Consider the following 25,942-nt stretch of genomic DNA (forward strand, 5'->3'; position numbering starts at 1 on the left):
CAGTGGCTCTGTTGGTTGAACTTCACTCAACTCAGCTGCTCGCTGTCACTCAGTGGGGTCTCGATTTCCTCTGCTGTCATGCAAGGCTTTCTGGGAATTGAAGTTCAACGCCATAAATACATCAAAATGTCAATGAATCACCAACTGTCTCTCTATTAACAATAATTATACAAATAAATATGTACACACCTCCACACAAACTTTTTTTTCACTTGTTTCTCTTAATTTTGGCATACGTACGTGTTTATTGGTTCACTGTAACGCACACACACAAAAAAGACTACACCAGCCTCTTACAGCCTTTATTTTTAATCTGGGTGGATTTTGTTTAAAGGGAATGTAGATAATTTATGTTGCCCCCTTTAAAACATATATTACATTATACAGCTGGAGAACTGAGTATGGATAAATAAAAAGACAGGACCTTCAAAAACAGAGTCATATAGGAGTATATTCCAATGTCACAAGCCAAACTCGGTAAAATAACTCACTACAACTGAACCAATAGAGAATTAAGACAGAGTGGGTTACCTCTCAGTACACTGCTTTATGCGACCCGTTCTATTCAATTTATTATTCGGAGCCCTAAGCCCTGTGTGTCATGACAGCAAATAGAACCCCCTTCCTTCCCCTGTGTTTAATAATTTAAAACATTCAACAATATCACTTTTTTTTTTTAATTGTCTGATCTTAGAATAGATAAAAACACAATACCATCAAAAAGGAGAGAATGGTGAAGTAAACTTTAAAAAAAGACTATAAAGAAAAAGGACAAGATGGAATGACAAGTTTTTGTTGTGTAAGCATGTCCATGGAACAGAAAAAAAGGAAAATAAAAAGTGTACATTCCTAATCATGCAATACACAAATTTTAATCAAATATTATGCACAGGAACTTGAAGAATGATTAGAATTAGGACAATGTATGATTGGGGGTGTTGTTTTCTTCAGTTTTACTGATTTCAGTCAGTTCAGGAGCAGGGAATACATACATACTCATTTTCTATTGACATTCTTGATATACAGCTGATCACCTCTGTATTCAGACTACTACTGGACAGAAGATCTAATGGAATGGCTGACCTGATCTTCAGGTCACAGACATCATTATCATAGTTGTTATCTACAATAGCAGACAGATGTGAAGGGGTCTTATCAGTATATATGAGCAAAAGACACTACCATGTCAGTTTTTATCTTGCTAGTACTAGGTTAAGTCGTGCTGGACCAGGTAGTGACATGAATGACGCAAACTAAAACATCTCATACTTCAGAGTTTTAGGAGGCCATTTCTGCTTTTTAAAAAAAGGGCTTTTTATGTTCATCATTACATGTCGATGGACAAAAAAGTGGCAAGGCAATTTCCAAAAGGGAGAACAAACATTGGGGGTCCGTCTGGACGCACATCAGCTGGGTGTCAGTCAGCCTGGGTGCAGCTACTGTGATGGAAATGTTAAAAGTGGTGCACGTTCGCACATGAAGACGAAACTCCATTCTGCTGTTGACAGAATGTGGAAGCTACGCTGCCAAATACTGATCGAGAGGGAACCTAAAAATCATTGACCACTTCACAGTCTCTGCTTACAGAGAGAACAACTTCAGTAACCTGATATGCCAAGCAGCTGGTTTTAAAAACAGAGAAAGGCTGATAGTGTAACTTTGTTGTCCTTCAGCTAATCATAGTATGACGTCAGAAGAACAATGACGCAACATAAGCAGCTCTCTTCGTGTCAGGTTATTCTGTCTTTAATTTGACCATGTGGCGACACAAATGAGGGCCGTCAGCACCATAGCGGCTTCATTAGAATAACAGTATGTTTTCTGTATAATTACAACATAGCATCTTCTATACAACTAACAACTCCAGCCACGAGTTGACAAGCAGGCTGACAAAGATGGCGTTTGCCTGACAGCAAAATGTCCTGTGCTGAACCAGATATCTCACATTACCCCTTCTACTCTGGCAAAGAGTTTCGTCAAATCCATCAATGATTGGTGACAGGTATGATATGCTGGATGTTCATGTTTGGGAAATGGTGAGGACGGGGCTCAAGTGTGTGTGTATGGGGGGAGGGGGTGTTAAACTGCAGCTTATCACAGTTGGATCACGGAGCAAACATACTGGGGAGGGAGGTGGATCACTACGAGACGCATGAAGCGCTGGAGTAGGTTGGACTGCAGGGCTAAAGGCACAGAGCAAAACCACTGATCTTCTGTTCAAATCATCCGTACTGCCACACAGGGATTCTGCTAAACTAACACTAGCAGATCTGCTCTGAGCCTTGCCAAAAAGGCAAGTAGGGCAACAGCTCTTAAACTAGTTAAAGACCCTTGCCTTATATGTAGCTTTGGTTTCATCTCTGCACTATCCTCACTACAGAGTCCCAATTTTATTCCAGCTAGGATCAGTCTGAGAAAGAGTCAATCACATGGTTTTTCCAGGCCTATACAGATGAGCGGCACGCACACAGATGTTAAGTGAGCAGAAGGAAGGGGGCGAGACAAAGGCGCAGATAGGCTTTAGACAAAAAAAGAAGAAAAGAAAAATAGACAGATACAGCAAACGAAAACAAACCAAAGACAAAAAAAACTTCAAAACAGTAAAAACACAATTCAACCATCAACAGCAAAAGTCCAGTTGTCAACATTAACGTTACATGACTGTCATAGACTGAATTGCCGACAGAGTAGAGGGCGGAAAAGATACACAGGAAAGAGCAGAGGAGAGCCGAGCATCCAGAAACAGGAGCTCAGGACAGAGTCAGAGTCGGGGGTGGAAGAGGGTGGCTGTTAGGGTTCGAAAAACCGGGAGGTAAAAATGAAAGTGCGTTACAAAGAAGACGGAGCATGTGCACAGTGAGTCTGTAAAACAACATCAAGTGTTGGGGGAGTGACCACAGAGCTCCGAGTGCAGGAGAACAACAGAGTGTGGGAAACTGAAGAAGAAGGTAAGGGGACAGAAGAAGAAGAATCTTGCGAACCTCAGGACTAATAAATAGGGCCATAATTGAAGTGCCAGCCGCAGTGTTTCGTAACATGATTATGTTGTGTTACAGCGAGGGAGGGGTGGTGATGTGGCCTGGTGGGGGGCACCCTGGAGCTGTCAGACACAATCAGCACTGAGAGAAGGTCTGCTTGATCTCATCCAGCACATTCCCAAGCAGCGTCGGCTCGTCACATTTAGCGTCAATGGACACTGTCTGACCAGACTGGGAGAAAGAGAGCAGAAGAAAGGCCAGGCCAAGGTGACTATCAGGAAAAAAATCTTGGGCAACAACAATAATTTGGTTGTGAATATCTCCAAGTACTGTTGGACAGAGCATGAGGAAGATTCACTTACAGTTTTGACCAGCACACAGACATGGTGACCCTGGATAGACCTGCTGTACATGGAGGCACAGGAGTCGATCCTCTCCACAACTGGTCAAACGAAACAAACAAAAACGCATTAGTTAGCAATGCTCAGAGGAATTTCATGGGGCATTATATGCCAGAGAAAACTAAGAGGTGATGTGAACTCATGTTTTAAGACAAAAGGCTGTCGCTTGAGACAAATAGTACACGTCCCGATCAATACGAACCAGAGAAGTGGTGATGGAAGCAGATCCTGGCCAGTAGATGGTGGAAGGGCATGTTGACCCCCTCCAGTTTGACGGAGCTGCTTTTCAGGTCCCCTGATTCCAGCAGCTTTGCAAACGCATCACTAAACAAAGAGAAACGACCAGAAAAAATTGTTTTTATTAGATTTATCAGAGGACAAATCATGCAGTTTTACTGATTCAGTGACTTTGTAATCACCAACCTGTAGCAAGGAGTAGTGATTAGGTAGGAGGTGCAGGTAAAGTGCAGTTTAAAGTCCAGTTTCTCGTGAGTAGAGGAGTCCTCGTTCTGGAAAACAGCACAACAACAAATAAACAAACATTACCTGTGACAATTTCATGGTGCAGTGTCAGCAACCATGATGCTAACCTCCAACTAAATGGAAACAATTACATTTACACACCCAAGTCATTAAAATCCAACCCGACATAATAGATGGGTTGCAGCAAAATATTTAAAAAATGTATACAGTATGTGAGAGCAATTAAAAGGTAACAGCTGAACACAGCACTGTGGAAAAACCATGACCGGTATCAAACATGACCAAAATAACTAACAATGATCTGTCAATAATACTCATTTGGGTGCCACCTTACCTTGACTATGAAGGTGAGTGTTCCCTTCAGTTTCTGTGGCATCACAATGCTCTGCACGGTGAAGACAAATCGCGCCTCATTGGACACGCCTGTCCACAACAGAAATGCACAAAGTTACGTAATCAGACCGAACACTTGTGAAAGTAAGGTTTTAAATATGCACCACTATAGTTGATGCACTGACTCTACAAAAAGCACCAAAATCGGAATGATGCCATTTTGTACTGTTTTGGAAAACATCTTGTGTATTAAAAATGTGCATTCATTCACCGACCTGGTGGAAGTTGAAAGGGGACGGTGAGGCCATCATGTGGACCCGAGCCCTCTGGCCTCTGCAGCTTAGAGTTGAGAGAGTCCAGGACGTTGAACTCCATGGATTTGAGGAAGCTGTCACATTTGTTTTCAAATATGACAGACACTACAACCTGACTGCCATCCTGCAGGTTCCCCTGGATATCATACACCTGAGAGAGGGGGAGGAGAGAAAATGATTTTTATTTTAAAAATTGTCTCCAGGTAGAATTACTGCTGTGTAGTCTTTCTTTTTCTTTTCATTTTTTGTTTTAAGCCGGTGCATATTCTCATTTGCCCAGGTCATAGTATTTCAAAGGAGGTTAAATCGAAAGCAACTGTCTTCCTAGACAAATAACTAAGTCCAGTTTCCTAGACACAAATAACTAAGTCCAGTTGCTTTCGATTTAACCTCCTTTGAAACATTTTTTGTTTTAAAACACCAATAATTAATTAAGAGGACGTTCAGAAAACACAGCAAATCCAGTTAACCCAAGTCCATTAAGTCCATTAACCCAACACCAAAGCACACATCACTGTTTCCAAGAAACCAGTCTGATCACAAGGAGAAAATCAAGAAGGACAGAAACATTCTCAGACATTGATACGATAACGCTGCCCTGTGGACACATTAAGGTAGTTTGCCCCAGTCAGTCTGTGAAAAGCAGCAAGAACACACAGAAACACATCCAAGAGTTTGAATAATATTCTGTCCGACAGAACTTCAACCAATACCTGATCAGCATCTTCCATCATCTTTGAAGAGAGGGAGAGAAATTAGAGATCTGCTACTGTTGCCTAAGACAACTTTTGCATTAATATCAACGCCCTAAACATGAACATGAATTACGAATTTGTAAGTGACATTGTCATGGTTACAATGTCACCTAACCTGGATCTAATTATTAATTTTACTTAATTATATTATTATTTTACCTAATTATAGCAATCAAACCAACTGTTAATGCAAACTTCTTTACCATCCCTCACCCTCAGTACTAGTGAATTAAAGTGTATCAATATGACTAAATTAGGCAAATAAGCAATGTATGTGATCTGATCCACCATCACTCACCATCTTGATGTAGGAGTTCTCAGCCAGCAGGCAGTAATTGGACATGGGCTGAAAGGAGAGACAAGTTCAGGTCAGATCAGACATTCTCCGTCAGTCAAATGCTAACTAGGCAACAGTAAGCCGGTGCATATTCTCATTTGTCCAGGTCATAGTATTTCAAAGGAGGTTAAATCGAAAGCAACTGGACTTAGTTATTTGTCTAGGAAGACGTTTCACCTCTCATCCAAGAGGCTTCATCAGTTCATGTACGCAGCTGACCAGGCTGGGACTGGTCCAACTATCTGGTGTGGAGACTCACTATTTAACCTCTTGTGTGGGCGTTTCACAAGGGTGATGATGTCACTGGTTCCCTTTTCCCTTTTCTGTGACTCCAACGACTGTCGTTAGAACACAATAGGGCACTAACGAAGTCGAAACCAACTTCCCACCAACGACTGTCACTCCAACTACTGTCGTTGGCACTTGGAGCACAAAAGGGAACCAGTGACATCATCACCCTTGTGAAACGCCCACACAAGAGGTTAAATAGTGAGTCTCCACACCAGATAGTTGGACCAGTCCCAGCCTGGTCAGCTGCGTACATGAACTGATGAAGCCTCTTGGATGAGAGGTGAAACGTCTTCCTAGACAAATAACTAAGTCCAGTTGCTTTCGATTTAACCTCCTTTGAAATAGGCAACAGTAGCTTTGACCTGGCTGATGCAGTGTGTGTGTCTGCAGTGGTAAGTAGGTTTACACAGTAGGAGGTAGAAAGATCATGAAGCCTACGTATAGCATGAACTTAACTGTGGCTTTGAGGTGAGTGTCCTTTTTCTACCAAAGCAACAGAACAACATCTACTTTTTACCTCACTAATTCAGAAATTATTATTTCCTGCAATGATGAATCCACATGATGTAATCCTAATCCTAAAAAAATGACTCTTTACACTCAATGCAGCAGAAAAAAGAAACATTCAGAGTTATGTTCCGTTTCATTCATGCTGGAGGGGGTTAGAGGGTTAAATGCTAATAAAAATAAATAAATAAACTGACCGGCAGAGGCTCTTCCTCCTCCACAGTGCCATTTTGCACCGACTCCTCTCCACCGCCATCACTGTGGTGGTGATGGTGATGATGCTTCTTCTTCTTTTTCTTCTCCTTCTCCTCCTTCTCCTTTTTCTGCTTCTTCTTCTTGTGTTTGGAGGATTTCTTATCATGAAAACCCACAAGAAAGACAGAGACACTTTATAAGAAACTCTGGACACTGAAAACTGTGATAATGACACTTTGTTACTGGTATTTCCCCTTGAGACCACATTCAAAATGGCAGGCCACTGGTGCATCATTTACACAGACTTGTGAGAAGAAGAAGTGCTGCCAATGTGCTGCATCCTGTCAGGTCACTGTGAACTGGATTCTCTAGCACCACAGCCAAAACTTTCTACAGTGTAATTATCGCTTCATCAGTGGTGACTCACAGGCTCCTCCATTTCAGTGTCTTTGGATTCATCGGGCTCCGAGTTTGGCGCCGTGCCTGGGGCCACCTTGGGCTCAGGGGCTGCTTCTGCTGCTGCTACTGTAGCTGCTTCCTGTTCAAACAAAGACACACACACAAACACATACAGGCATTAGCAAGAGCCAATGTAGCATGTAACACCTACAGCAGTGTGCCACTTCTGTGTTCATAGAGGAACTGTAAGTGAAGTTAGTGAGTTCTCCCATTCATAAAAATGTCATTTATAATTAGTTGCAACCCAGTGTGCTCTGTGAGTCAAACACAAACCTGACTTTCTTAATTATAAGTGTTGCATGCAACAAAACTATCCAGCCAAACGAGCTAAACCATGGACTAAACCTGCCAGACACAACCAATATGTTTGTGCATGATTGATTGTATGACAAAACTGACTGCAAACAAGATGCTGAGGACCTGTAACCTCACTATATCTTATTTTTATGTGATTTCAGAGTGGCAGCCATATGAAAACAAGTCTTCCACATCGACATGTTGAGGCATGTCTTTAAAAAGTCCTGTTTCTAGGTTAGCTGTAACTCTGGGGCTAATGGCTGTCATGATTAAAAACACAACTCCTCACAACAAAATACCTGCAAGACCTGATTTTACTGGACTTGACCTAAATGTAAAGATAACACAATATTGGAGGTGCAAAGCCTGCAAAATCAGCGTGGTGCAGTTTAAACATGTTGAGTGCATTCCCATCCATGCAAAACATTAGCAAAGTCACATCTGTCAATATTTTCAGTGCTGAATTGTTAACATTCTTCTCTACTAGTGGCTCTCTTCCTCACTCTGTTGTTGGCACATCGGCCCATTTCCTGGTGCCTCATTGCAGCCATGTGTTGCGAGTGTGCATACGCCTCACAAACTCACTCATAAACTACTGCTTCAAAGAGGCCTTAACCTTGAGGTACCTTCACCTTGACCCGACTTCAAACAATGTTTTTCATTAATTTTCTGAAAGGAAGTTTTCTTTTTTTTTAATATATATGTGTACAACTGTGGGACTAAAAACGTCAACAAAAGGCAGGCACCATGGAGGAAGCAGTCGGAGCACACATGTGGTGACACAGTGGTGACGGTGACAAAACGGGAACTGACTCCAGGTCAGATTCCAGAAAACCTCAGACGACCCGCACTTACTTATCACCACCACCAACACACAACAACCACTTTGACTTCAAGACCGACATGACATCCAGCGAGCAAACAAAAGCTGAGGGAGAGAACCACTGGGCGTTGTGAGACAAACACACACACATGCTAGAAAACAGAGAGGCTGGAGAATGGGAGAGGAAAAGTGTTATGTGACCTGTGAAAGAGAGAGGAAGTCGTGTCAAAAAGCTGAGGTGTGAAAGATGGAAGAAAAAATAACTGACCGATACCAAGAGGCAATAGAGGGAGAATGCATGGCCAAAATGAACGTCTGAGGCACATTAATTTGATATTGAGTTATGAATGAGGGATGTGGTGACTGAGGAGATGGGGAGGAGGAGGAGGTGGGGGGGGGGGTGAGGTGACTCAACCTGGGTGTTAGAGGGCACTGGAGCGTTTGAGAGCCAGAAATCCAGATCCGAAACCTAGAAGAGGAAGGGAGGGAAAGGAATGCGAGGAGGTGAGAGGGTTGAGGGCCAAACAGGTTTCGTATCTTACTACTATTCATGAAAAAAGATACAGAGATTACACCGTTCTGTTTCATGAATAAATCAAGTATTTGGCAAGAGACTGCACATTTGGCTTTAAGGAAACTGATACTTGATCTCTAAAGCTGACTGAAAGAGAGGCTGGAAAGAGGCAATGGAAGTGCTGAGTCAATGAAAATGATCAAAAGGTATCTGTTTGCATGTAACCTTTTAGCAGAAAGTACAGACTATTTTTAATGTTATCTTTTGGTCATGTAGAATAATGAATTTTTTTAATCAAATTATTTGATTCAATTAGGTTTTTGCATTAAGTAAAACATTAGATACAAACTGTTGCTAGGAAGAAATCAGTCCCTGCTCCACCCTTTTATATAAGTGTATACCTCAGCACTGGTGGAAGTGGGCGGTGCCGCCACCTCACTAGTTTCTTCTGATTGGACCACAGGCTCATCGTCTGCCTGACCCCCGAGAAGATCCTCCTCCTTTTCTTCACGTTTGTGTTTTTTCTTCTTCTTCTCTTCTTTGCTCTTCTGCAAAAAAACAGGAGGTTGAACTCAGCTCTGCGTCACATTAAGGTTGAGAAACACAACCGCTGAGTCATCATGTCAAAGCGGTAGACAGCCCCTTGGTTGTTGTTCCCTCACTCGCCCCATAAATGTGATTTACTGGTTTTAAGGAGCTATTTCGTCAGCTAGACAGAATGAGGCAAGCGCGGTTTCCAGCAAGAAGGGGGATAATCCTTTAAGATTAAAAATAAATAAATAAAAAATGTCAACCTTACCTTCCTATCACCGTCTTTATCCTTCTTCTTATCCCTCTTTTCTTTGCTGCTCTTTTTCTTGGTCACCTGTGTAGCAGCGCTCTCAGCATCACCATCTTCTGCTGGGCTTTTTGGAGCCTCCGCTGCACGATGGGCCCTGACTGGTAGCTTCTCACTGTCTGCAAGAGGCCTAGACAAACAAAAGAGAACAGATGCACATTTGAACTTCGCCTGAATGTGGATCCGTGAGGTTATTACCGCCCATCTGGAGTTAGTGCTATCCTCTAAAAAAAAATAACTTCAGTCTTTAAGTGAGAGTTAATTTGTGAGAAGGTGAACAAGGCTTGTAGGGTGCAGCAACCCACAGTAATCAGGCACATATTCTGCATTGTGCGGTAGCCATGTTTCATTCAAAGCGCTGAGTTAAGCCATTCGTCCGGCAGAGCTGGAGGTCCTGGACATTCCCAGACAGCAACAAACTGCACTAATAAATTCCTCCATATTGAACTGATATGAGTTTAGTTTCCCCAAAGCCCGGCCCTTGCATGCTGTAAACAGATCCACTGCAGCCCCCTGCTGGCTCCACTCTATAAAAGGTATACTACTGCTCTGTCATTAGCCCTGGCTGTATAACATAACAATAACACATATTGTACATAGAATGCATGAAGCCGTTTCTGAGATTGTTCTTAAAATAGAGAGACATCAGAGACATGTCCCAGGGACTGACCGCAAAGGTTTACACTTACAGTAACAGAAAAATGTTGTAGTCATAAATGACAAAAGCCCAAGTCATTACTTCTGAGGCCAATTTTCAATAAAATAAAGTCACAGATGTGGATTTAAATGTAGGGCACATAGTCATCTCCTCCAGATGTTTCCAATTACTCCTGCACAATTGCTACTCTTCTTCATTGCTCTACAACTTGGGTTTAACTCAGTATTCTTACTCAGTACTTATTTTCAATAATTTACAATTACAGCACTGGTCTAAGGACACATGTGCTTGTCATTCCCACCAAGGGCAGACAAGGAGGATGTTTGTTTGAGAAAACAGCTGCTGAGAATTTGGAGGCATCACTACCCTAATACGCTCAACTGAGGAGGATCTGGGAACTTTGAGCAAAGGAATGATGGGACCTTACCCCATGGAAGGGTTATCTAAAAGCATGTTGACACAGATCTTTTCCTAGAAAAATAATTGCCAAAATGCTTTTAGAAGCCCATTCCAAGAGGACAGGTGGTGGAAGATTAAGTCCTGAGAAGATCAGCAGTTGCCATTTCAAAAAAATTGCCCTTTTCTATGAAACTATGTAAGTTTTATTAAAAAATATGTTTTGTTTGAATAAAACACATTTTATTTTGTCGGTAGAGCAATTAGAGTCATTTGTTTAGAGACTGCTGCTGATTTTGTCAAGCTTATACAAATTTAAAATAAAATGGAAGCGAAAAGGCATACTAGATAGTATACTTGGTCAAAAGCTACAATGAAACAATAGCTAGTGAAAATACAAGGAAAGAAGAGCAAGGGGAAGCAGGTACTGCAAAATTCCAAATGAGTAAAGAAAAGACGGCGATGTTAGCAAGAACAACAAGACATCTATTTGTAAAGAGAAGGAGAGAAAGGACAGAGACAGAGTCGATGTACATGTCGGAGCCCAGGTCCTGTGGCTGGAGTGCTACTCACCTGCGCCCAGCCGATTCCACCAAGCTACCCACACAGAGGGGCAGTAATGGGTGTGTGTAGGCATAGGAAAGAGGAAGCAGAAAGCAGAACGCCGTGAGAGGGAGTCAGAGGAGGGAAAGGGCCAAGGCACATCAGCTGTGATGCTTTGGCCGGGAAGCGCCAGAAATAATCAGGACTCGAAATCATTTAAGACGAAAACATCCAATTTATCCAAGCTCCAGTGTTGCTCAGCTTTTTCAGCTTTGGGGCTGAAAGTCAAAGTTTCAACGACTGGTTGATTGGCTTAGTTAAAGACATATTAATGACAACTTAATTATTCACTGGAATGAACTTTGAAATTGACACAAAACTCTGTGTATATGTAAAATTAGGATCTACAATAGTGTTGACTCACTTGTCCAGGTCGATGTCCAGGGCTTTGTGAGGGTCGTTGGGGTCTTTATCGTCATCATCACTAGGTAAGGCATTCTGTAGCAACAACAAAGTGGAATCAATTAAAGACTTAACATCTTTCTGAATCTAAAGACATATTGAGATACTGCCTTCTAGTGTCAGAGCTGAGGAACCAATACATGAAGCAGTTAGATCACAGTGGTGTAATCTTATTGTTTCAGCATTATCATTTAGGGAGGATTATTATTATTGATATATTAATCAATGTGGGAAAACTGATAAGTTGCTCAATATTTGAATCCATTTAATTAACAAACAAGAACTGGCAAGACAAAGAAAATAGTTTGCATCACTATTTCCAATTTTTTTGACTCATTCTGAGAACTTCAAGTGTGTCTGACTATTCATAACATTAATTCTAATGTTTTCTTATCGACTTATTGTACCTCTGGCATCTCCTCAGTAACTATGTCAACCATGTGCGCAGGCGTGATGTCCTCCTCGCTCTCAGGACCAGAATCATGCCTCTTCCCTCGTCCACTGCGCTTTTCTTTCCTCTTCTTCTTCTCTTTCTTCTTCTTCTCTGCCCTCTCTTTCTGCCGCCGTTCCTCCTCCAGTTTGACGTACTGGTCAGACATAGGTAGACCTGTGGGACAGTGACAAGCCATGGTTGTGTCATAAAAACAACAACTATATTTATAGTGATCCAAAAAGAAACAACACCCGAGATGGAACTATTGAAGAAGAAAACTAGTTGGGTAACCCTGAACAATTACAACACAGTGAGGTCATGAATGTGACATTAGTGTTTTGTAGTCGTGTCTAACCTGGGACTTTGAGAGGCACACTGAGGTCAATCTGCACGACTGGGATGTGCTCGACTCCTGGGTTGTCCTGGTAAACCTGCACCGGAGAAAAAAAAACAAAAAAAACATCGACAGCGTGCGTTCAGTTTTAAATCAACAAACGTCAGCCAAACTACAACAAACATCCAAGGTTTAAACAAACTAGGACACATGCAGAGTGTTTTAGAATACTACTAACTACCTTTTGAGATGATGGGGAGGCCTTGATGTAGAATGGGTTGTTGGCTTGCTCCTGCTTTCTGGCTTCTCTCCTCTGGGATTCAAGAAAAAACAGCAACATGGTTAAAATCAATAAAGACAAGTCTACATCAGTTATAGCGTGAGAGCGGAACCACATGGGAAACTAGATTAACTGACAGCAGAGCTCTGAGAAGGTCAAAATTGCTCATATGGTTTATTTTAGAGGAGGGATATGCATGGTTACAGCCACATTTTGTCTTAACTTGAGTGACACAATATTTGCAAGATTAAAATCAGAACAAAAAGAATTCAAAGTTTGAAATTAGCTTTTAAAAAAATAAACCACGCAGTAGTGTAGCTCTGAACTGCTCATAAAACAATAATCCTTATTGGGTTCTCCAAAACTACAATCACTAACGAGCTTACCCTTGCCAACTCCTTCTCGTCCACCTCTGTGTGACGGGGGCGGGAGTGTTTGGGCTCCTCCTTGGCAAAAATAGCCTTGGGCTGCTCATCCTCAGACTCGCTCTCAGATGGAGGCTCGTTGATCCAGGCATCCAGGTCCAGACTGGAGAAACAAACTCAGTTACTTCTCACGGATCAAGACTCATAACGAACAAAGATTTGTATCAATATTTCACTTGTTCTTGCTGGTACACCATAAAAAATGCCATGGATTGAACACTGAACATTGAACACAAGCTTTAAAATATAATCATGTGTCACCACAATATTGCACTTCTAATGCGTGACTGTGTTCCTCGTGTAAAGAGTAAACATACCCTTCAGGAACTGGCACTTTCTTCTGTGCCTTGGGGGCCACAGGGTTGAGTTCTCCAGCAAACAGAGCGTTGACCTCCTCCGATACCTCGACATCTTTCTGCTGCAGTTTCTGGATGTACTTGACAAGCTGCAGGATGCAAGATGCCTGCAGACAAGGACAGTATGTCGGGCATGTAAATTAGCACAGGTACTCATCAGATTTGTATGCAGACAGGAACCTTGCGGGGTACGGTTTAGGAAAAAGAACAATCAAACATGTGACTTGTGCTTCTCTTCCTCTCTTACCCTCTCTTGCACCTCCAGGTTGGCGCTCTGGACAAACAATGGTAACCTCTCTATCATCAGCTGGCTGGTTTCATGTGCGGCTGTGCTTTCCGTGTTTCCCTCCTGGCTCTTCAGCACGGTGGCAAATAGCTTGGCTGCGTTCTGCACATACACTGCCTGTATGTGGCCAGGTAGGGTGGCCACCTTTGGCCGTAGCATGGCCTCCAGGGTCTGCATTGGGTTCTCTAGGTGTCTAAGAAGAGGGGAAGGACATCCGTTATTCTCGATTTATTAATCACTAGACTCAGAAGCTTACAACCATACATAGCTTTAGTATAAATAGGACTATACAGTTGGGTTTGCTGTAGACCAAAGCTACAGCAAACAGTCCATTACTCTCTAGCTACAAGTGCATACCATGATATTCCAGGCATTTTTCACAAGGAAGGAATAAAAAAGGAATAAAATTTGAGGTCCAAGTTGTATGTGCAAAGACAATAGGTTGGGTTAAGGCGTCATGGCTTGGTTAGTTTGTACTAGGGATGCAACGATACTCGGTAAAATACCGAATACCGCGGCCTGCACGGTACAATACGCCCTCGGATCGCGTTTTTTTCAGATTCAGGCTGCATCAGTGCTTACTGCTTTACAGACTGCTGTGTGTGTGCCTGCCTGTCTGGGCAGGCGAAAACCCTCCCCCGTGAGTTGAGCGGTCAGAGACTGTGGCGGCCGCCAGCATAGTGATGGTCTTCCATGACGGCAATATAGCACGATCTCTGTTTGAAAGGGGCTTCAGAGTGTGCAGCACAGACTGAAAGACTAAAGGAGTGTGCAGAGGGAGGAGGGGCTGTTCACAGACAGATCAGTTGTCTATGTGTTTGTGTGTGAGAGACAGGAGAGCTCTACAAGGAGATACTACAAATAATAACAATATTAGAAATAATATAAATTTTAAATATTATTTTGGGAGAAAAAGAAATGTTCTCTGCACAAAACAGGTACCGAAACCGTACCGAGAACCGTGGCCAAAAAACCGAGGTACGGACCGTACCATGGGCTACTTGTACCATTGCACCCCTTGCTTGTACTAGTATGACAACACAGTTAGGAAAAACAAGAGTGGAAAGCACTGGGCATAGAATCTGAACAAAACTGTCAGTCATTTCCCTACAGACTCATTGTCACAGGCAACTGGGGTAATGGGAGATCTTATTACTGTCATTTTACACTCATGAAATCTTTATGCAGGTCTGCCGCTGTACTACTGTGTACAAAAGGAGAAATAACAGCCCTTAAGAGTAGTTTTAAAGTCTTGCTCAATTATATCATCTTGAACCAGTGTTGATGCATCCCAATGGGAGAAATCAACATACTCTGAGAACTCTCCACAGATCCAGGCCGCAGCGTACAACACTTCACAGATGCCGTTTCGTTGCATGTTGCCAGTCAGCAGGTGGGCGTTGTCCAGCAGAGTGGCCATCTGGGCAACAGCAAAGACTCGGATGGCTTTAACGCGAATGGCAACATCCAGCATCTGAGAGGCGATGAGATGGCCATGCCGCGTGCCCTCTAGTCGGGTGAGCTCCACCAGGATACTGATGTACCTGTCAAACAGACACAGATAGGTGCAGTTCAGTGACATGTACCCAAGTAGAAAATTGAAGGTGAACCAAGACAAAGTTGGACTTATTTGGAGCGACGAGACTTACCATTCAAAGTTGGTGATGTACTGGTAGTTGCTCTGGCTGCAGATGTCGATGATCTTGGTAAGAAGTTCATCTCTGTAAGTGGTTCCTTCCGCTTTGTCCACGTGCAGCATCAGCTTCTTAACAATCTCCATCAAGTTCTTTTTGGATACCTGGAGAGAGGAGACACCAGTTTCTAGTTTATCAGTGAGCATTAATGATCAATCCAGAAAAAGTCAGGCAAAAATAACTAAATAACCCAAGAACTCCATTTTGATATTGAACAGCATGGCTAGTTTAAGTAATTATTCATCACTTTAATTTGTCCATTGGTTTAACTGGCAAACAGGAGATGGTTGGTTTGTTTTGTTTCCATGTCTCTTTTGCTGGCTGCTGTGTCACCGCTTGGTCTGCATGTGACAGGCAACAGGCAGCAGCACCATTTATTTACTGCTACAGAGATATCGTATAAAAACTGACAAACAATCAAAAATAATGTGCCTCTAAATATATTTAACAATACAACTGAACATCAGCTAAACAAATAACAAGTGATGTGAAAGTTCAAACTTGGGTTCCATACCATGCCATAGAGCAGGTCCAGAGCTCTAAGGCGGATGGACTCATCCTTGTCGTCCAGACACTGAAGGATGAGGTCCTTATGAGACTGCACTGACTTGGGGTGGGTCTTCAGGATCTTTGACATGGCCAACAGGCCAAGGTACTTCACTACAAAGACACGTACACACACATCCTTAGCGTATTTAAAAACAGCTATATGCTTAGTTCTCTGTGTTCTACGAAAATAAGGTCAGTTTGTTTTTAACTTTAATCACCTGACATTATTCTCTGCATTAAGAACAAACTTGTTTTTTTTTAAAATTACTTTCTTATATTAGAAGCTATCATCTATATGTGACTCTTACCTGAATGTCATTGGAATACTTAGTCAAAAGTCTCACTTTATTTTTTTATCTATTTATATCTTGATAGTCTCAAAATAAGCCTTAGCTGGCTGTATATAGATATACATATAAATACAGTATGAACTAGTTACTCTTGTGTTACCCTCAAGTGATAATCTACTAAAAAATTATATGGAAATGACAAAAGGAAAGAAACACACAGAACAATGGAAAGGGACATACAAACACAAACACGCAGGACAACACACACACTTGACACAGTAGCTTTGTTTTGCTTTATCCTCCGTTTTATCTCTGGCAGATTTTCCTACTCACCCATAAGATGTTTAAAATTCAGAAATCTGCTGAATCATGGCACTCTGTCGATCATCTAATCTGGCTGAGACAAATGCCTCTCAGGTTCTCGGATCAATAAGTGCATGTGTGGTAGTGACCTTGGGGTGACGCAGGGCGAGGCTGGTCGCTGCAGTGAATACATCGCAGAAATGACCAGTGACATGGACTGCATGAAGCAGTTCAGAAAACCGTCTTGGGAAAAATCCAGACTGGGAGCAACTTTGTGTCAGTGACAAAGGCAGTGAAAAATATTTCAAATATCGTTAACTATGCTGCTGCTTTCAATCAATTCTCTGGGTTTTGCTCATTAAAAAAACCTTTGGACATAACTACAAAACATCAACAATAAGTCTAATGCTAATGTATCTGGTGTTTGCAGAAACCCTTAATGCATCCAAAACACTTGCAAGATAATGCATTTAGTGATTAGAGCATGATGCCGCAAGTATGCCAGTGCACTCTCTTTCAGCCATCTCAGTTAGACTTAAACATGTAATGGTTGTACTTTGACTCCAACGTGACCTCTTCTTTTGTTACTCAGGGGTATTTAAATGGGCTCTGACAACTATAAGTTTGTTACTTGACCTTTTTGACTTTATCGGTAAAATACGATCAAAACCCAGGGAACATCTGCTCTCATCATCATTCTCAAGGCATTTAAGTGGATAAAGAAAACGTTAAACCACAGGTTCAAAGTCTGTTCTATTAACACCAGACGTCTACATCTACTCCACACACAACTATCTATGTGTAGGGGTTCCAGATAACTCGAAATTACTGGATGCAACAAACCCAGCTAGCCAGCTGATAGTGGACAACCTATTTATAGAGCCAAACCTTAGGTATGACAAAAGCAAACTAGCAACTTTTACTCCTTTTTTTTTTAAGATTGTCAAACTGAGAAACAACTCCCGCTGTATGTTGTTGACTTTCACTGTCATACATAATTTTGGTGACTTAAGTGAAATGGTATTCCAAGTAGGCCGTCTAATTGAGAGTGGGAATGTGAAAATGTTCGAGTTATCCAGAGTCAGGGGGTCTAGTTTGTCGTCGTCTAAAAGGGTGGACTATTCCATAGTCAGAAACACGCAGACAATGAGAAAATGACACACTGCAGGCATTGACAGAGGGCTCACAGTTCTGGTCCGAGTCTTCTATCAGGATTCGCAGTTTCTGCACACAGAGCTGAGGGAGAGAGGGAGGGGGAGAGAGAGAGAGAGAGAGAGAGAGAAGGAAAAACAACAGAGGGGGAGAAGTTAACATCACTGTGAACCTTTCCACACCAGTTTCAGTCTCATTATAAGGGGTACAATTCAAAGAACATAAAAGAGACAAACAAAAGTGGGTGAAATGGAGCCTATATTTGATGGTGCAAAATGGCTTTTTCATGCATTTCTGAAAATGAAAACAGCTTTGCTTGCCTGTCTGACACTATGATAGGACAGATAGATGGGTGATCATGGAGGATCATGCATTGTGATTCAACTGGAGTGGAAAGGGTTAAAAATCAACATATAACCACATTAAACCGCAGATGGAGGTTTGGGACCTCAGGCTTACCTGGATACTAGCACTGTGGTTAGGCATCCCAGAGGACAAGGAAATCAACACTGTAATGCAGGGAAAAGATGACTTTAGATCTGAATGTGAACTGAACATTTTGTGAGATGAAAAAAGAAAACGTTTAAAGACAGGGATTTTTCTGTGTTTGTAGAAGTAAAAGTATCCCAGCCTAGTTTGAGGTAATTTATGTCGTGAATTATTAAATTGACTAAAAAAAACAGTTAATTTTATAAACCAAACAGCATTGGTTTAAATTTTTGTATAGGTTTGTATCTCATGAATTGAAAGAATTCCTAAGATCATTCCTAAACATAAACCAACTCATTTGAAAGAGTCATGTTTATACTGAGCACACACCAAGCTACCACTACCGGCGTAACAGATTAACAGCACTGACCTGCAATCACAGTGTTGACACATTCATACAGCAGAGACATGGCAGAGGTACTGCGTGATAGAAGGGTGAGGTAAGAAACAGAGAGAGAGAGAGCAGATTATTATCGCTGTATTCATCACATGGACAACTTTAACAATCTGTGGAAATGTTAAGAATCTCACCTGTGGATTAGGTTTGTCAGAGGTTCGATTAGCTTCTTCCCCAATCGTGGCTCAAGTGGCGTGAGGGCACCAAACTGCAAATTGCCATGACATTTAAATTAGTAACATCGGGGGAAAAAGAATAAACTGGTTACTTAAGTTGGTTCTTTTGACAACTACACTACAATTAGGTCTATAGAGGAGAGCACTGGTAGAGGAACTAGAATCAATTCCTCTTTTCTAATGGATTTATCCCTGGTTTTACAGTATTGATGCAATACTGTGAGTGTCAGCAACATTTGAACACTGTGTCCTGTTGACTAACCAGCTTGATGATCTTAATGAGAACCCAGTTATTAGTAGAGGAGGTCATGAGTTTGAAGAAGAGTGGGGCCAGAGACAAGTAGTTCTTGGGATTTCTTCGGGCGAGCTCACAGATAACGTTCACTGCTGCTGACTGGACGCCTTCAGAGAGGAAAGACATTAGACAGAAACAAAGATGATTAAAATCTGATACGTGTGTGTATTGGATTGTGGTAAATTAAGTATGGCAAGAAGACTGATAACACTGTACAAATTATTAAATGTGTGCAATTGCAAAACATTTCTAAACTATTCAAATGTATCACTCTTTTTCATGAATTTTTGAAGCCATTGTATGTTGTCACAACTGATGAACTTCTTCAGATTGAAAATAGTGGAGAGTAGGGATGGGCATGATTAATCGATGATCGATTATTGATCGTTAAGAATTTTATCGATCACGGAAATTTTTTTATCGATTTATTATAAGGGATCATGTAGAGGGCAGAGGTTGTCATGGAGAAATAAACCCCGGGTTTATTTTTTCATAACAACCAATAAACTCTATAAAAGTATTATTATACAGGCCTATCATTATTATTAGCCTACATGGTGTAAGAGTGAAATAATTCATTAAATATGACGGGACGCGCTTGTGTCGCGGACTCAGTGCAACAGAGACGAGAGCTGTGACCCCGCGGCTCCGCCCGCTCTGATCAGCAGGTTTGGTTGGCCAGGCAGCGCAACGGTGCTTTTTTTTTTTTTTTTTACTGTAAATGATGCCGGCACTGTCCCTACAGGTGAAGCACAAGCACACAGACGTCCGTGTACGTTGTTGTCTGACCTTCTTCCTTCACGGGGACTGCCCCGGATTACTGGCACACGCATTTTGTTTTTAATTTAATTTTCCCGAAGATCGATCAAAAAGATTTCTTCAAATGCCCATCCCTAGTGGAGAGGGTAGATTTGTTTTGACCTTACAAATTTTGACAATAGTTGAAGGCTACTTTTTTTAGATTCAGAATTTCAGACAAATAAAAACTGATTCACTAACAAAGAATATATATAAGACACCACTGGCATAGTTGTATAGAGTATAAAGAAATAAATCCAAATAACTGTCCTGTAAGATGTTTTTGGCTGTGCAACAAAAATAGTTCTGTGAACCTCTATTCCCAGACAGCCCTAACAGAATCACAAATGAGCTTCTTTCATCTTATATTCTTGGCTGCTGAATAATTCACAAGGTTCAGGTGACAGAGAACGCCCGTCACCAGCCGTGCCAGCAGTGTCTATGATTTAACTACATGGAAGGAGAAGACATTTATTTCACCCAAATCAAGGGGGGGGCCTAATAACGACTTTCTTTTCCTTCAGCGGTAACTTGTGGGGAAAAACCTTTGGGATTATGTATAATATGGTGCATTTCCTGATACCTGGGTCTGGATCCTCCAGTTTCTCCTTAAGTCTGGGAAAAGCAGGACGCAGGGACTCTGGGTACTTAAGAAACACCTTGTACATGATCAACACTGCTTTCTTTCTGATGTAAGGTTTGGTGTGGGACATCTAGGGTGGAAAAAGAGCAAAAACAGTAGAGACAGTTTCAACCAGTTCAAACAAGTGCAAAAATGAGTACCACCTCATCTCAACTGCAACACCCTAAAAAGGTAAATAAAGATGGAGTCTTCAGCTAGAAAAATGAAAACCCCAAAAGGGTAAAGTCTGAGGCTTAACCTCTTCACATAATCTCCATGACTCACCAATGTCATGATGTCATTGGCCAGGTCCCGAGCCAGGTCAGGGGTGACAAAACAGGAGAGGCCAGTGAGGGCAACACCTGTGTCATACTGGTTGGGACTGCTGAGATCCTGCATGTCCATAAAACAGAAGAGGTTGTCTAAGGGACGAATAACAGTGAAGGCATATTCATAGGGCAAACAAATCATGAGTATAACTGACCTTTCGGATCTGATTGGTTGTCAGCATGATGACGTCAGTGCTCTCATGAAAGCACTGTGAAGCCGCCAGGTAGCCTATTCTCTGCAGGAAAGACAGCAACCAGAGAGATTTATACTGTGCATCATTTTAACTATGTAACTGCATACTATAACAATAATGCTATTACTGACATTATATCCTATTATAGTGATTAACTTTACAGTGCAAAGAATTTACTGTGACTACTCCTTGTGTTATTTCTTTGAGATGGATTATGGACCTTCTTTGCTAAAGATCCTCAGTATCCCGACAGCAGCTTTCTGACATATCTACACTTTGGTGTGTTGTGATCAAATCTGTGACTAGTTTGGTATTTCAGTTGTACCTTGTATGTAAACTTTGAGGAGCTCATGACTTCAACGATGTTGAAAGCGGCCCAGCTGACATCGTAGCCGAGCATCTGAAGCTGTAATACAGGAAAGAGAAGAGGGTGAGTGAATAAAAGGAAGAGAGGGGCTCTAAGCTGTCCCCTAAATCATTTGGGACCAAAAGCTCTAAAAGACCACACTGATGCCAATCACAACAAGCCATCTAAACCTAAATGCAGGCCTAGGCTATAAATAGAAAGTACTTTCCATTTAACCACCAATTGCACACTATTCTCAATAAGTGCTGGCCTCTGGCTATGTGGCACTGTGGTGACTAATTTTGCCTATAAAACAAAACATTTACATGCAGCTCTGTACAGAATTTCTACAAATACATGAGGTGGTTTCTAACTAGTCCCTCCTTTAGCCCCAATGAAAGCCTGCTCCGAAACAAAAGGCTTTGATTCAGCATGACACCGTTTGAATAGAAAAGATAATTATTAATATACAAAGTCTGAAGTCTGTGTGTGGTTCCCCTTTCACAGTCGTCACAGCTTAACACAATTTTCCATTGTGTGTCGCAACACGCTATGCCACACCTGCAGAGTATAAAACAGTTCAACCATATTGGAACGCATGTTTATCAAAAATAAATGATTTGAATTAATGGTTTTTAAGACAGAAGTTCAAGAACATATTTCTTCACTACTACTTTAGTCTCAAATACCAAACCACATAATCATAAACTACATATGAATCAAACCTCATCTGTTTTGTTTGTTGTTCATCTTGGGTGCTGTGCATTGAACTGATTAGAACCTGCTAGTGCAATAGGAATATAGAGACTCCGGCATCATTTTATACCTCAAAGAGCACAGATGAGGTTACACCGAGAGCCACACACAGACTGTAAGTCAGAGGCTTTTCAGTGCCTGCTTGTGTACCAAGCAGAAAGAGTCAGTGAATCAGAGGAAGGTATCTTACATAGGTGAGCTTGCACACAGCATTGGCTTTGACAGCGATGTTGTCCTGCTTGAGCTCCTGTTTGATCTCGTCGATGCATGTGGAGATGTACTTGGCCTGAGGGCAGACAAAGAAAAGGACAAACAGCAGACATCAAATTAGATTATGTGGAGTGATATATACGGAGTTGGAGGCTGGTTACCAAGCACGACAGACCAGCTGGAAAAAAAAACAGGTTTGCCCTTTATTGCTACCGAAGTCTCATAGCATAGCACAGATTTCATTTCTTGATACGCATCCGAGCACTGGCCAAAATTGTTCCACTCTGTAGTTAGGGAAAGCACCAGGTTTTTAAGTCATAAGTAAAACTCAAGTCACAAGGTTAACGGCATTCAAAATGATGCCAAACCTATCCTGTTGACAAATACAGGACTTGTGTTAGAGTATGACCCACAGCTGTGCCACACAGTGTCACTGATAAAGTACATTATTTTTTTTCCTGGTCAAAGTTGAGATCTGGGATGTAGCTGTGAGTTGTAGACCACAAACATTTCCTCTCCTCAAAGCAATGACTGACAAACATAAAGCAGTAACACTTGTGTATGAGATTAATTGTGACCACACAATACACTTGAAACCCTTATACATTTACTCCAGCAGTTTCGATCTGAGAACCGACTGTCCATGCTTTCAATCCAACAAATATTACACAAGCTCTTGTGCTAAAAAAAATAATCTGTATCTCTTTAATTACACCGTAGCTAAACACTTGTTTTACGTGGGTCTAAAATGTAATGGGTGACTTAACAGTGCTCCCATCCACCAAAGCATTTTAACAAATGAGTGTTTTCCAGGAGCCTCGTGTCTGAATGAATGAGTGAAAAAAACAGCTGCTCTTTTAAACCTGTCCTATGCTATAATACACATGATTTCCAAAAATAGTGAAGGGAGGGGGGTAAATTTCACTTTAACAGCAGACATGCTCAGATAGTGCAATCAGTCAGCCATTGTTGAGGGAAGCACCCATGCAAACAAACACACACATATAGCTGTGTGGACTGCAAGAGTGTGCTGGTCATGTGTGTGCAGTCATGAGACATCACAGTGACAAGAGGGGGGGCTGAGTCCTGCTGCTCTGAGAGGAACTATGGCTAACAGGGCTGGAGGGCAGGCGGGGAGGGTTTCAACACACTATCACCAGACACACACGGTACTACTTCTCCATCTCACGCTTCTTCAATGACCAATTCAGAACCAATGGAAATAATTGAAATAGCTGTCATAGGGCTGCCACAAACAGCCTTTCTCCCTTAAAGGCAAGCTGAACTAGAGATGTACTGGAGGGCGTTTTCTTTCTAAGGCCGAGCAGACTCGGTGATAGCTGATGCTTACACTCTTACACAACAACGACTACAAGGAGGCCTACAATTCTTACAACTTAACTCATTGAATTACACTTTGGACATCCACAGCCTGTTTTTCTCGCCTTGTTGTTCCAAAGGTGTAGGAGAGAGTCAATGAATGAACTGTGCAAAAGCCCAGCACGTATGTGGAAAACAAATAGAGACTATGAGAAAATGTGGGCTGGCCTGGAAAAAGTCAACACACACTCAGGTGTAGACACACACGCACAGCGTATGAATATTTCAGCAAACTGTCCACTGTTGACTGGGCAACCAGCACCTTATCTATCCTGTGCGGGTTGGGTTACTACTGGGGAACTGCTTAGAGACCATGCTAAATCAAGAGATCAAGCACTGAAGGCTTGGTATAGAATAGCCTATCTGAAAACTTTTCTTTTATTATTATTATTACAACCAACACCATGGAGACACAACACAGATGACACCCCCATGGTAAAATCCATACATAACTAATTTTCCCTGCTGGTTTTATCCCTTGCACTTGAATTTCTTCCTTTATTAAAGGTGTGAAGCAGGGCAAATGTGTCACAAGAAAGAAATCACATCTAAAAGTTACCCTCGGGTTAGACACGCTACCTCTACATTTCACACCTGACCTACAGCATGAGACAGGTGTGCACAGCTCTGCAGCTCTGTGTAGCAAGCAACACCCCAGGGATCCTGCTCTAGTCTATACCCACCTTATGTTACTACCTGACATAGCATTTTTACAGCAGGAAGAGGGTTAGACACAGTCAACTCAAAAGCTTTTATTGGGTGGAGGCTGTTGTGAGAGATGGAAACGTGGCTGCCCCCCAAACAGTGCCCTCTAATGGCCCATCTCACCCGACTCCCACTCAGTCAGGTCTGGCTCTGTGATGGAGCCAGGAGCCTGTCCTCACCCACCAGGCAGAGCCATATGACAGGGATGACATCACCTTCAGTCACTGATGGGGTCGTTCAAAACGACATGCTTGCTGCTGACTCATTTCACATGATTTCCGTGTGTATGTAAGATACATATCTCATGCACATATCCGCATTTTGATAAAGCGAAACGATCCACAAGTTGAAGGCCTTTTTTTTTTTTTTTTTTTTTTTTAAACCACTCACTGTTATCAAGAGCATCACCTTAACCAACCACCAACACTCAAGTGACTCTGGTGTCCTCAATTTTAAAAAAAATGTCACTGACAAAGCGAATACCCTATCCCGCGCATGAAGCAGTCAATAAAAAAGCCAAGGAGCTGCACCATCAGGTGTGGTGATGATGGTGCGGGGGTTTAATCTCGTTTATCACAGTGGTAAACCAGCGAGCTCCTTCCTCTTAACGTTACTGCCTCTCACTTAGCTGCGTTAGCTAGCTTACTGCAAGCCCTGTTTATCTGCTTAAAAACATGACATGCAACGTTACCATTAAGTTAGTAATCGTGTGCATACATTAACCTGTTATTTGGCAAATGTTAAACCAGCTAGCAGTCGGCTCCACTAGCTGCGGGGCACGACTTTTGTGAGTAGCTGCGAGCGGCTAGCGGATGAAATGACTGAGCGGACGCTAACGTTAGCTGTTAACGTCAGTCTACGTTAGCCGTTAACGTTAGCTGGCTGGTCAACGGTAACGGTAACAGCGGTGTGTGTACACTGTCTGACTTGAAACCATTTATGAATGTGATGTTGAATGTCCGGGGTTGACAGCAAATAAATAATGCGCTTTCGTCTTCTTTTTTTCTTCTTACCTCATCTTCCTTGTGATTCCTAATGCCACGTACTAAATCCTGAAGATTTTTATCGAACATCCGATCGATGCTCCCTTTGACAATCTTCAGAGCCATGTCTGTCTGTGGCTTGTACCGCTTCTAGCTACGTGTCCTGCTGCTGCTGCTGCTGCTGCTGCTGCTGCTGCTGCCGCGGCCCAGCGCCTTGCAGAGGGTCCAGTGGGTGCCTGCCGACCGACCCGCTAGACTGTCTCTCATCCACCCGGGTACCGTGTACGCAGGGGTCCGCTGCTGCTTTTACCAAGCCCGGGCAGATGAAGCTGAGGCCAGACGGGGCGTCCCGTGCCGTGCGGTGCCGTGCAGAGACGCTGGCAATGGATCAGTGTAGGAAATGGCTGACAAAATGGCGTCTAAAGTCAGCTGACTTCAGTATTATGCGAGATTCTCATATGGGAATCAGGGGAATTAAAGGTCTAGTCCACCCCGGCCAAAGCGGCGAACTGTTGTACCTAACGGTTCATTTAGAGATACGGTAATAATAAACATAAAAAAAATAAATAAAAAACA

The 25,942-nt window shown here is 42.2% G+C and overlaps 1 protein-coding gene across 5 annotated transcripts; it reads right to left on the bottom strand.

Moving 5' to 3' along the window:
• Window positions 1-223: 223 nt before the first annotated feature.
• Window positions 224-25,760, bottom strand: ap3d1 (adaptor related protein complex 3 subunit delta 1). 5 transcript variants are annotated; one of them, XM_083970778.1, is made up of 35 exons: window positions 25,397-25,760; window positions 22,279-22,374; window positions 21,312-21,392; window positions 20,948-21,028; window positions 20,749-20,856; window positions 20,425-20,554; window positions 19,011-19,150; window positions 18,707-18,780; window positions 18,546-18,595; window positions 18,146-18,195; window positions 17,722-17,770; window positions 15,907-16,052; window positions 15,348-15,496; window positions 15,012-15,242; window positions 13,660-13,891; window positions 13,374-13,519; window positions 13,018-13,159; window positions 12,593-12,664; window positions 12,373-12,448; window positions 11,992-12,191; window positions 11,547-11,620; window positions 11,153-11,176; window positions 9,487-9,655; window positions 9,089-9,235; window positions 8,589-8,642; window positions 7,022-7,132; window positions 6,597-6,752; window positions 5,563-5,610; window positions 5,223-5,243; window positions 4,471-4,660; window positions 4,197-4,285; window positions 3,803-3,888; window positions 3,582-3,703; window positions 3,341-3,420; window positions 224-3,209 (listed from the first exon to the last, which is right to left on the bottom strand). In XM_083970778.1, the coding sequence occupies exons 1-35, from the start codon at window positions 25,490-25,492 to the stop codon at window positions 3,114-3,116; spliced, it is 3,816 nt and encodes a 1,271-aa protein (XP_083826904.1). In that variant the 5' UTR covers window positions 25,493-25,760; the 3' UTR covers window positions 224-3,113. The 5 variants fall into 5 exon arrangements, with proteins under 5 accessions (XP_083826904.1, XP_083826906.1, XP_083826907.1 ...); XM_083970780.1 differs by lacking the exon at window positions 11,153-11,176; XM_083970781.1 differs by lacking the exon at window positions 8,589-8,642.
• Between the last annotated feature and the right edge of the window lie 182 nt (window positions 25,761-25,942).

Source organism: Trachurus trachurus (assembly GCF_905171665.1).
Source record: "Trachurus trachurus genome assembly, chromosome: 4".
NCBI classification, from domain to species: Eukaryota; Metazoa; Chordata; class Actinopteri; order Carangiformes; family Carangidae; genus Trachurus; species Trachurus trachurus.

Coding starts and splice junctions, on each gene's coding strand:
- ap3d1 (XM_083970778.1), bottom strand. CDS start 25,492: ATGGCTCTGAAGATTGTCAAAGGGAGCATCGATCGGATGTTCGATAAA. Junction 20,555..20,748: donor CCAATGACATCATGACATTG/GTGAGTCATGGA, acceptor TTTCCACCCTAG/ATGTCCCACACCAAACCTTA. Junction 16,053..17,721: donor AGAAGACTCGGACCAGAACT/GTGAGCCCTCTG, acceptor GTGTCTTTGTAG/TGAAGTACCTTGGCCTGTTG.